Consider the following 13460-nt stretch of genomic DNA (forward strand, 5'->3'; position numbering starts at 1 on the left):
CGTTACATATGATATTCACATAAGTAGAGCCTCTGTCACTTAAATGCCCATTTTTACAAATGGTTAAGCATTTTAGCACAAAATGCAAACTCTCCCCTTGCCCTCTTTATCTACAAGTATTTCAGAAATGAAGCTGTTAATTTTCTGTGTTGATAGTTTTTTTACTTTTTAAAATTTGTTTGAAAATAGCTTTTTAAAATAAGTTTTTATGTTGAAACAATCATAAAAGTACAAAAAGTTTCAAAGCACCATACAAATAACTTTTCCAAAGTACTCGAGAGTAAATTGCAAACCCGGTGCCCAGTCTTTCCCCAGTAATGCAGTGTGTATTTCCTACAAACAAGAACATTCACCACCAAGCCAAACTACAGCCATCCAAATCCAGAAGCCAATACCGACACACTGCTACCCTCTAATCCTCCCCACGCAAGATTTGCTGGTTGTCTCAATATCGTTTTTTACAGCAAAAGAACCAATCGCGAATCACTGCTTTTAGCTATAAAGTCTCTTTGGTCTTCTTCAACCTGAAATAGTCCCTCAGTATTTTCTTGACTTTCCTGCTCTAATGGCTCTCATTAACAGTGCTTTAATGTAGCCTTGCTTTTAATTTACATTTATAATTCAAGGGGATCTTTTTCTTAGAGTACGCCCAGATAAGATATAATATTTTGCTGCCTTCTGTGAATATGTGTGTTGTGTGTGGGTCCTTAGACACCTACAGAAGGGGAAGATTGTAGTGTCTGAATCTTTGTTTTCGGGGGGAAATAGCTTAATAAAAGCAATGATGCCTAAAGGAATAAACACACGTAACTAATAGATCTACGATTTCCTAGTTTTCAAGCACACATAGTCTAGCGGTTTCAGAGTATGACTGATGCTTGTACTAGAGAAAATCCTCCTTTAAATTAGTCCTTAATGATTTTTTCTATAGAGAGTTCAGAACTTTCGTAGATGATAGTGAAACGTCAGCCTATGAACAACCCAAAAGAAAATTTGCTCAATAAAATATTCTCTTTTGAGTGAATATACCAGAAACAGTTACATTATTAAAATTATCCATTTGACAAATTTGGTCCTTTAAAATTGAGAGGACCCTCTTTTTGGTGCTCTTTCATAGTATAAAAGGCATTTTGGTGTGGCAAATTTTACATAAAAAGCCAAATAGTCTACTTCTAGGTGAAAATAAAAATGTGAAAACTCACCATGGATCATGAATACATTGGAAATAGTTACAACCGGAATTTTAGAGTTAATACTTTTCCAGGTTCCACAGCTTTTATCAGCTTCTCAGCAAAGCCCTTGATCCAAAAGAGATTGTTAGCACTTCAGACTTATCATCTCTCCACTCTGAACCCTTCTTCCAACAACTCTTACACTTTCTTATCCACCAAGTTCATCCATTTTTCTTTTTCAGATTTGTTTGCCAGGGTTTACTGTTTATTGAAATTGCCTCAGCAATTCTACTGGAATGTGTTTGAACTATTCCTCTCTTGGTCAGCGTATTATGACCGCAGGTTGAGGAATCACGCTTCACGGCTTGTGCACTCAGGAGGGAGGGCAAACATAAACTTTAATATTAGTTTGATCTATGTTTCCTTCTCTTCATATTACTTCGTATGTTCACGATTATCACAGACATTTACAGAAAATCATATTTTAGCTCAAGATAAAACAGTTACTCATAACCACAGTAAATTATTAATGGACAGATCATATTTTAACTTTAAGGGATTGGAAAAATTCTTCTCACAAATATGGAACGATTTTATTTAAAGATAAATCCTACCATTATCATTAACCATGTAGATTACTTCCATGGAAATGGTTCCTAAATTTCATTTTTAAAAACTTCTTCTTATCCCTTCATTTTTCTCTTGACATATTTTATGTTTTTTGACTAAATGTATCACATTTTAATAACAAAAGCAAAGACATAAGTTATACTACTTTTGGATGCTCTTTATTTGTTATAAATATTAATTTCCTTACTTTGAAATGATTTTCCTCCCTTGTCATGCCTTGGCTATTATGTGTGACTTGAAACCCCCTGAGGGAGTGTTTGTGCCTGGTTACATGTGTATGTGTAGGTTTAAACTTCAGGGTTCAGCTATCAGCCACTGAGAACTCCCAATCATTTATCCTTGTCTGCCTCTGTGATGCTCACCAAAGACTCATCTGATTATAATATTTGGTATCCCATATAATTTTCTATGGGGAAAAATAATCAAGTGACACAAAATGTCCGGGTCACAGGACAGATGTTTCTCATTGTGAATCAATGCATCCACACTCTTGTTTATTTACTGAGTGTTCACTGTGTGCCAGGCACTGTTTTGGTTACTGCAGAATCAGCAGTGACAAAACAGAAAAAAACCCTCCCTCCTTAATGGAACTTTTGTTCTCCCGAGGAGACCATCTCCAAGTAAACAAAGAGTCAAAATAGTTCAGAGAACCATAAGTGTTATGAAGAAAATCAAAATAGCGAAACGGTATAAAGGCTAAGGGGGCACAATCCTGTATCATGTGAGAGAGGCAACATCTGACGAGGGGTGTGAATCATAGGGAAGATCCAGCCATGCAAAGATTTCTGGTAAGAGAATTCTAGACAGAGAAATAGCTAGTGAAACACTCCAGCATGGGAGCAAACTCATCTTCTGACCCCCCTCTTAAAAAATATAATTAAGAGAATAATTCTGTCATGAAGAAAAACTGTATCATGAAATCTGGAGGTTTTTCTTTTGGTTATCTAGTTTTTTCAGATGTTCAGCATCCTCAATTATTACACATAATCGACCGTTTCAATGACTTTTAAGGAAATGTGTATCACAGGAATTTGATTTGACTCACCTAGAGGAATGATCATAAAGTAACAGTGTAAGAAAATTTGTAATACTAACTTCTATTTAATTACTGAAAAAAATTTGTCCTAAAATCTGCACAAATCAAAATGTCTCTATCAGTTTATTTAAAGGATACCCATTTCAATTTAGGTTATATCATAATTCTTACACACTTTTCCATTTTGAAATGACTGCCAGGCACATAGACTATAAGATAGAAGATGAAAAGAAGAGAAACTCGCCGAGGCTCCACGAAAGCCTCGACATCTTGTTGCATCCCTGAGGACACCACGAGCTAGTTCTTCTTGGAGTAATTTTTATAAAACTAAAACTGTTTTTCCCAAAACTACACTTCTTCCTTTATTTTCATTGGAAGTAGAAAATAAAGGATAGTTGAAAAATCTCACGTATCTCTCAGTTACAGTCTCGATTGGTGATTGGCAGGTCCTATGCATCATACATAGTGAAAACAGTTTACTTTTATTCATGACAGAACTCCACACTACGATTCTCATTTTATAGACACCAAAACTAACATACAGTTCTCCACATCTTATGCATGTTCTTGGTCCTTTAGACTTTTGTCTATAAGAAAATGAACACACTAGACTGAAAATAACTTTGAAAATGTGCTTTAAATGTAAAACTGCAACAGCTGTTCAAGTTATACATGCATAACAGTTTCCTGAGGAGACCCAGTGACATTTCCACGCATCTTTACAATGTTTTTCATACCAAACGTAGTTAAATGTATATAATTCTCCTTGTTTTAATTCTGTTTGACATGGGGCCACAGTCTCAAAGCCAACACAATACCCACACACCAGTGACAAGCACTGTTACTCATTCCTCTGAACTGTTCACACAGCTATCTCATATAAAGCCCACACTATCAATCTACGGTCAAGTTTTAACTTATATTTAAAATTTATATTTTAAAAATATATGTTTAAAAACCTGACAACCTACGTCAGATTTATTTTACACTTCACATCAAAACCGCTATTTGAGAGCCAAGGAGAAAGGGTCCCCCTGCACTACTCACTATTTTCTCTTTGATCTAAACGTATGTATTTAGATGAAGGAGACAACTGTTTTTCCACCATGGTTTAGTTTCTACTTAGCCATGTTTCCTCTCTACTCTAAATGTAGACCTTGAAAGCACTGGGGATGGAAATGGCAGCACTGGCTGCATTCGCAGATTAATGCCGAACAAGAAACACTCGCAACCATATTCCCATTTCAGTTTATGCCTGCAACCTGGAAGAGGTGCTTCCGTTAGACGTATGCATAATGTTTTGGTTTAAACAAAGGTTACTCAAAAGTAAGGTGTCCAGATATGGAGACATTTCCTCCTTTCCATGATCTCTTCTGGCCTTCCACTATGGAGGAACGAATAGATGTTTTATCTCTATGTATAGATTTAAATGTAGCATATTTATGTAGCAAATGTAGCATATCCATAGCATTATTGCAAGTTTTATACGCATTGACAGAATTTTCATACATAATATCATACATGAAATGTACTTGAAGCTATATTATTAATCTATTAGTTAAAAAATCAATAAAATTCAGTATAGTTTGCTTAGGAAAAGGATTTAAAAAGTAAAAAATAAAATTAAGTTTTGGTTCAGCAGAGGAAAGGTTTCTAAGTGCTGCCGATATGTTTGAAAAATTAATCACCGCACTCAATATTTTTCTGCAATATTGCAGGAGGGAATAACAGCAACACAGTACTTTCAATATTTTAATTGTAACATATACAAATCATATTAATTTATTTGAATCAAAAAACGCCTAATTTTAAATAATTTTTGACTTTTGGAAACATTTTTTTCTGTACAACACAAAATTCTATTATTAGACATGAATAAGGTAAAGCTGAGTGAAACAAAGCATTTCATTAAACTAAACATTGCATAAGTTTGGGGAATTAGTTTTTACATAAAAATGTCTTGTTTTTTATATAAACCAAATTTTACATAGACTAGTAGAAAAGGCTAGTGCAAATATAAATTTTCTGCCAAAACACGTTAGGGTGGCTAGAAAAATTTTAATAATTTTAACGAAATATTTTTCATATTCTTATTTGAAAACCGAAAACTAGCACATTCCATAAATGAACTTGAAGAATTAGGCATCTGATTAAGTTGAGCCTTTTGAAACTGTTGACTGGTTTTGAGTTACAAAATGTGTCAGTTTCATGAGTTTCAATGCAGTTATTTCTTGGTGTGTGTTCAGCTATGAGAAGAACCTTACATGGACTCTTCCCACCTTTACAAGTAATTATACAATGTTATAAGGCAGGACACATGCTTACTTAACATGAATCTCTTATAGTATACTGTGCTTTTCAGCTTCTAGGAAAAAAATTATAGAAAAAGTAACTCAATCAAAACGGCAAAGCATAGCCAAAATAAATATTCATTTTTTCCTACTAATGAAAAATCACTATTCAAAATTTAGAAAATAAGCAATCACTTACTTTGGTAGAGTTTTCAAGTGATTTTCTCTTAACTCCAAGATCCGCAATTTGACAAGTCTGTAGAAATGAATAAAAAAACTGCTTCTTAATATTTCTCTTATAAAAGAATATTCCTATGGTAAAGTCAATTATCACTATATTATTCAAATAACTATGTCCAAACATAAGTACCATAGTGACAGATTTTGAAGAATTATACAAATTTATTATGAGTAGTATTGCATCAACACTGTAAATGACAGTATCACTTTCTTAACAATAAAGATCGTTGAAAGATATCAAGTTCAAGTCATCTAAATTCATATGTTCTATAAAAATTATTCATGGTTGTTTAATTGTATGCATTCAGCAAATTACTAAATACCAGGTGCTGGGTTCACAGGAACATGGCAATACTTTCCCTCAAGAGACTATAAGTGAACTTGTAAAGAAATAGTATAGCATAGTGGTTAAAGGCTTGAGCTTTGTGGTCAGACAGGTCTGGGTGAAATTCAGACTCTTCCATACTCTATCTCTGTGACACTGGGGAAACTAATTAACGCTTCCTAACTTAAGTTTCCTGATCTATAATGAGTATGTGATAACAGTACCAAATTTATAGGATTTTGAATATTAAATGACTCACACATGTAAAGCCTAATGACTGGCACATCATAAATTTTAACATGTGTTAGCAATTACTATTATCACTAATCGCACAATAGGAAAATTGTTACAATATTCCATATCTCATTGACTCTAAGCTGAACATCTTAACATATGCATTGAAATCTACAGCATCATCTGTCCTGTGACAGTCCTGGGGCTAGGGAAATCCTGTGAAGAGGATGAGAGGGGTTCTTGGTTTCTGCTGTTTGTATAACATTTGGGATTAGGAATGCATTTCAGATTTAGCTACTCATTAAACTTTGCAGTCTGGGACACACTCTCGTTAATGTCTACACTGAACTTTAAAATGTACTCAGTTGAGGCTACTTTAGAATAAATCTTAATTAGATTCTTCAAATTCTTAGTGTTTGGGAACACCACCCCATTTGGACTATGTCACCTACAATCTCCTATATTTACTGTGCTTTTAGGTATTCATCTAGGTCGCTTTCTCTTTCCTTTTTGTTTGGACTCCTATCAAATTTACAATTTAATTTTAATCTTATAACTCTTAATTTATACATGAAATAAACTGATTCAGTTCTTCAGAGACTGGGTATATCGCTAGTAAAAGAGGTTCCTTAAACATTTCTATGTCTCAAGTCTTCTTGACATTTGTGCTAGTATGGTGATATTTTGTGACTTATTTTGGCTTTTGGGGCACTAAATCTCAGGTTTTGGAGAGGATCTTAAGCATCCTTTGTTAAATGATTCAGCTAAAGATGAAAAAATTTTTTTAGATTACAATAATAATAAAATACAGCATATTTTGGCAGACAATTTACACAAAATTGAATTCTAATTCCAAGTGGTTTTGGTTTTGGTATTATGTTTTCTGATTACCCAAATCTCTTCCTTTGTATTAGGACTATTAAAAGAGAATTGACAAAAATTCAAGACCAGAAAATGTGTCTTAGGGTGATAATTAAACATTTTCTGATTTGATAAATGAAAAACATATTTGTAGTGTTGTGGTCAGTACCAGAAGGACAATGCTAGTTTATATGAATGAACGGTGATGTTCCAATTTATTTAGAAGTTAGGCAAATGCTCTTTGGAATATCTGTAAATTTTTAAAACTGTCCAAGTGTATGGTGTTCATAGGTGTTGTGATATCACGGTCTGCAAAAGTAAGGGGATTTGAGAAATGTTCTGATGTGCTCTCCATATGCAAATGGAGGCTACTACATGTTAGGGGACTTCGTTATTCCAATGATCTCCTCTTAATGTCATATACTAGCTTCTGCCAACAGTGTAGAGTTAAACTCAGTCTATTATTTGAACAACTTCAAAGATCACTTGGAAAAATGCAGTTGACAATAAACTTAAAATGTCTTAACTTTAAAAATATATCTTTTATACTTATAATAGCCAAGTCATAGAAACAACCTAAGTGTCCATTGACGGATGAATGGATAAAGAAAATGTAGTATATATATCTGTAGCTATAGATATAGATATCTATACACAACTGAATACTATTCAGCCACAAAAAAGAGGGAAATCCTGCCACTTGTGACAATATGGGTGGCCCTTGAGAGCATTATGCTAAGTGAAATAAGTAGGACAGAGAAAGACAAATATTGCATAATCTCCCTTACATGTGGAATTAAAAAAGAGACCTCACAGAAAAAGAGACCAAGTTTGTGGTTACCAGAGACGGGGGCGGGGGCTGTGGGAATTGGAAGGTGGTCAAATGGTATAAACTTCCAGTTATAAGATAACTAAGTTGTGGGAATGTAATGTACAACACGGTCACCATAGCTAACACTGCTGTATGATATATTTGAAAGTTGCTAAGAGATTAGATCCTAAAAATTTTCATCACAAGGGAAAAAACATTTTTTTTTTTGGTAACTATATGAGATGATGAATGTTAACTAAATTTATTGTGGTAATCATTTTGCAAAATACGTAAGGCAAGTCATCTATGCCCTACATTTTAAACATATACAGGGCTCAAGTCAATTATATCTTAATAAAATTGAGAGAAAAAAATAGATGTTCATTCCAAAACAATGTAGAATATTAAAAAATATAAAGATGACAATAAAAATTATCCATATTTCACTTCCAAGGAAACGCTCTTTTATCTCACGCATACTCATATTCATATTGGAAACATAGTTTATATATTTTGTTATAGTATGCTCCTAAGCATAACTTATAAGAGAAATTTAAAAAATTTTTCCCTAAATAAGATTATAAATTGGTACATAGTATTGTCATATGCATGGACCATAACACATTAACAACCTCCTAGATGGATATATGCTTCCAATTTTTCATATTGTAAATAATGATAATATCCTTGTCCATAAATGCTAGTGTGATATCTGATGGTGATAAGATACATTTTTTGGAAACTAATTACAAAGGCAATAGCTGTAAATATTTTCAGTGTTTTAAAGCACACTGCACAGCACGAAGTTCATAACACTTTGCAATTCCATCTGAGCCTGTGAGGTTGTCTTTCCTCCAACTCTATAAACCGTTTTCGCAATATGCCCGAACACAGAGCCATTTATTGTCATTTTAGTTTGTATTACTTTTATTGTTTGTGAGGATAAACATTTTTCACATGTTTATTGGCAATTTGTACGTTTTATAATGGATGGCTTGTACATGACATTTTCCCACTTTTCTCTAATGAGATCTTTATCTTCACATTCAGTTGTAAGAATTCTTTATGTTAAGGATATAAATAACTTGTTTGTTATATGTGGTGAAAAATTTTCCCAGCTTACTGTTTTATCTTAATTTAAAAATATTTCCAATATCATTTTATTTTAAAAGTATTCATGTAGTCGAATCTACCTTTCCATTTATGATATTTTTCTTTGTTTCTATGCTATAAAGGTATTTCCCAACCCAAGAGCCATAAGTATCGTGTGCATGTTTTTCCAGATCATTTCTGGTTTTATTTTTTTGTAAATAACTCCCTAATTCACCTGGGATTTATTTGATTATTAATCACATGTAAAGACCTAGTTTTACTATTTTTTGCAAAATGCTTCATTAATTGACATCTCCTTTATTGAATAATAATGAGGTCTATCTTTAATCACAAGGGTTACTTTTGAAGCCTCGCCTATTGGTGCTGGTAGAGTACTTACGTGAAGTGAAATAAAAATTGCATCTTTTAAATTTCTTATTCTTACCTTCCAAAATTGGCTGGAAGAAATTCAAGAAAGGCGTCGTTCAGGTAAAGCTGGGTCAGGTTTAGAAGCTGCGTGAAGCCATCAGGGAGTCTAGAAAGGAGGTAAAGATTTAGTCACTGCATCAATGTTGCCATAGAAACAGAACAAAAATATATCTCTAAGGAGAAAAAATAGAAGCGTAAGACATTTTTCAGCTCTCCTTTGGTATCACAGTAATGGGAGAATTTATTGAGCATATTGTTACAGCTTGAAAATTTTGCCTGTTATTAAAATAAATGGCACTCGCCCCCTGACCATGTTGCTTTCCTATGCTGAGATTTATGTCACTGCACTGCCAGAGGCAGCACCATGATCTCTTCCTTTTGCCCTAAGCTTATACACACCAGTGAGATACTTTTTTTTGGAAATTTCAAGTTGTACGCCATGTTTTGTAACTTTAAATTTAATGTTCTTTCTCAATGGAATATTCACATATATAGTCAGGCAAGGAGATCCACTTACTCTTTAACTCAGTCATTAAAATTTGTCTACGATTTGTTACAATGATGACTAAAGCTGTCCAACATGAAAAGGCAAGGAGTATTTTGTCCTCTTAACGGGTAATTTCTTTAATGCAGTCTCAACATGTATGTAAATTATAGTTCAAATTGGTTCAATTCATGTTCACTAAAAATGAGCAAGAACATTGCAACAATAATTAAACAGAATCCTGAAAGTTGTAAGAGGCATTAAAAGAGTTGAGAAAATGTCCTTTGGGGAAATTTTACCAGTTAGATGAAATAATTATTTGAAATATTGAAGTCATTTTCACCAAAAAGATTTAACTCGAGGATTTTCCAGGAGACTAAGGATACTGAATATTTTCCTATAATTACACTTTTATTTAAACATTTTTAATGCTTTTAGTTGTGGTCTAGACAAGACTATGATCTTTTATAAAATACTTTTAAATAGTGTTCAAATTTGCCTTCCCCTCAAATTACAACCTATCGCAATTACTGACAAAATTGTTTAAACAGCTGCCTATACTCACTGCTTTTTACTACTCCTCAAGCCATTGTTTTCTGGCACTTACCCCAGCTCTGTTCCTGAAACTGCGCTCACCGAAGCCTCCAAGAGCCTCTTAGGTACCAGTTCCATTCACCTCCTTTCATTTTGTATCCCACACTGCCTAGCAAACAGCTGCCATCATTGATTGTTCTCTCCTTTTTGGCTCCTACTATACTACTTTTCCTGCTTCTTCTCCTACTCCTGAGATATTGCATCTGAGTTTCATTCTATGTTTTCTCTTCCCCTGCCCAATCTTTTATTATGAAATATTTCATATATACAAAAGAATATATGTATGCCCACAATATTATTTAATAAATAGAGCCAATACTTTTAAACCCCTCTGAGTACATCTTCCTATTTGCCCCACAAATTCCTGAATGATATTTGCTATTCTGCCTTTTAAAGAGTTTTATGACACCTATTTAAATATCTAAAAAAAGTCACATGGTTTTGCATGTTTTTAAACATAATATAAATCAAATCATAGTATGAACATTTTCCTGAGACTTTAAAAAATTAACATCAGATTTGTGAAATTCATCCCCCTTTTTTTTTTTTTGTCTTGAGGAAGATTAGCCCTGAGCTAACATCTATGCCAATCTTCCTCCATTTTATACGTGAGTCACTGCCATAGCATGGCTGATGGGCAGTGTAAGTCCATGCTGGGGATCCTAACCCTCAAACTCAGGCCGCTGAAGTGGAGCATGCTGAACTCAACCACTATGCCACGGGGCCAGCCCTGAAATTCATCTATTTTGATGTAGATGACTGGCCACAATAGCATAATATTTCATTGTATGAATATACCACAATTTGTTTATTATTCTCCTTCCTATAAACATTATATTTCTTTCCAGTTTTTGGTTTTCTATTATGAACAGTACTTCTGTGAATATTTTTGTACATATATCCTGGTGAACAAAAGATTACTTAAGTTATATACCTGGTTACAAGAGATTAATGTCCCTCAGGAATAGTTCTCAACTACTGACTAGCAGGAGTATAAATACCTCAGCTCCCTTACCTATTGTGATTGATGACTCTGTGGCATGTGTTTTACACTGTTTCCCAGAGTTCCCCAAAGAGATTAAGGTCCAGTGGTGCATATCAGTAAATAACTTGATAACACACCCTCAACAAGTATTTCCTGAGGCCATCTCCTAAACATATTGCTGAATTCTTTTCTAAACATCTGCTTCTGGGAAATCCAAACTAAACACAATTAATATTTTTATATCAATTGGTAGGAATTCTTTATAAACTCTTAGGACACAAATCTTATGCTGATGATTTTTGCTGCAAATATCTTGTTCCAATTTGTATTTTGGAGTTGGATTGTTTGTATATGGCTTCATAAAGGACTTTTCCATAAATTTGCTCTTAAAAAGAGGTAGGATTCATGAAAATAGGAAAGAAGGAGAAAGGAGGCAGGAGAACAGTGAGGGTTTTTATAATGTAGAGGTAAGAATTCATCAGCGATGGATGACAAAAAGAAGACAAATTTTAGAGGGACTACTTTATGTACAAGAGTATTAGGAATTAAGATTTGAGAATATCAGTAGCAGACAAGATTTAGAGGGTATTGACTGCATGACTCAAAGGTTTGAATTTTTTTACAAGATTAAAAAAACCTATGGGAGATAACTGTTTTTCTCTATGGTTTCCTTTGTTGTAATACATTAGATAATACATTAGATAGTGTAATATATTAAAGCTCATATCCTGATAGTATGATAGTTTTTATGATAATGACCCAGATGTTCAATAGACTTCAATCCAAATTTAACTACTATCTTACTTTAATGTCCTTTTTGATTTCTATACTCATTCAAAAGAAGGAATCACTTATGACTTTTTAAAAAGAAGATTAATATGTGTAAAATGAGAAGAATATTAAAACCTTTGATCTAATAATTTACTTTAACATTGTAACTTTTAATGAGTAAAAAGCCTTTAAAAATACTAATTTTCTAGTTATAGGGACAGTTATAACTATCCATCACCCCCTAATCTATTATTCCACATATGTAGGCACTAAATGGTATTACATTTTACTACATCATTGATCAAAAATATATTTCTTTATTGCTGCTTATCTGGCAAAGTTTCTGCTGCAGGATCTGGATTCTTACATAGAAGATTTCTTTGAAGACTGAAGATTTGATCACATTGCACAGATTCCAATTGCAAAAGTGGACTGCCAAAAATAAGTTACACGAAAAACCAGAATACAAAGTAAGATACTTTTTTCAGCCTAGTTATAAACAGAAATGTGTTGACATTTTATATTGAACCTTTCTTTTTTTAAAATGTAGAGTTACAGAGTATATTTATACAGTATGTCTCATTTAATGTCATGTGTATTTTTACTTCAATTCATTTCAACCAGAATTTATTGAACAGTTACTCTGTACTTACATTCAAAATTAATGTCTTCTTCATCACTTTCCCCATAGGATTCTATTAATAGATTTAGCAAAGTACTTATACCAATCACGCTTTGTACAAGTGTTGGGCATTTTCCATTCCTGGGATAAATCATAAATTCTTTCAGGACAAGGAATTTTTTAATCTTTTCAATGATCTAGTATTGTACTTTGAAAACATATTATTTGAAAGATATGTAAAGTCAGTAGGTCTGCTAAAAAAGATAAACGACTTTATTACTAATTTTATGGTACAATTTGGGAGCTTCTATTAGAGACAATGGCCCCACTTGTCAATATCACTAATTCCAAAGGAATGTACAAGGATTTTTGAGGAAGATATTCCCTAGCAAGCTAGATAAACTTGATGAAGATGACAATCATGAGTTGTTCTTATTTTCCTCAAGCTACTCAATGAAGTCCAACATTTCACACTGAGTAAGGGAGCTCTCAATAGTGAAATGATTTTACTATCCTAAAGTAACTGGTGGTTTTCACATTTGACTGATACATTAAAAAATTTAGAGAATAGATGTTTAATATATATTGGTAAATAATTCTCTCTACTAAGGAAACACTTTCATTTTATTAACGGCTTAAGTTAAAAGTGGCATATTCAAACAACAACAAAGAAAGGTTAATAGAAGCAGACATCCCTAAGGTTTAGTGTCTGAGCACATGGGCCCTGATGTCAAAAGACCTGGGTTTGAATCATGGTTCTTTCAATTATTATCTCTGTAAGACTCAGTTTCCTTATTTGTAAAATGATACTAATATCCACTTCCAAAGTTGCTCCAACGATTAAATGATTACCTGACCCATAATAAGAACTCAGTAAATTAGA

General features: G+C 33.2%; 1 protein-coding gene across 9 annotated transcripts in view; it reads right to left on the bottom strand.

Annotated features, from left to right (window-relative positions):
* The window catches only part of LRRC7 (leucine rich repeat containing 7), a 492999-nt gene that overhangs the window by 223450 nt on the left and 256089 nt on the right, over positions 1-13460 (bottom strand). For all 9 annotated transcript variants that reach the window (XM_070592305.1, XM_070592302.1, XM_070592303.1 and 6 more), the window contains 2 exons: positions 9138-9227; positions 5329-5385 (listed from right to left, as the gene is read on the bottom strand). In XM_070592305.1, the coding sequence (XP_070448406.1) occupies positions 5329-5385; positions 9138-9227 (147 nt within the window). The remainder of the gene's footprint in view (positions 1-5328; positions 5386-9137; positions 9228-13460) is intronic.

Source organism: Equus przewalskii, chromosome 24 (genome assembly GCF_037783145.1).
Source record: "Equus przewalskii isolate Varuska chromosome 24, EquPr2, whole genome shotgun sequence".
NCBI lineage: Eukaryota > Metazoa > Chordata > Mammalia > Perissodactyla > Equidae > Equus > Equus przewalskii.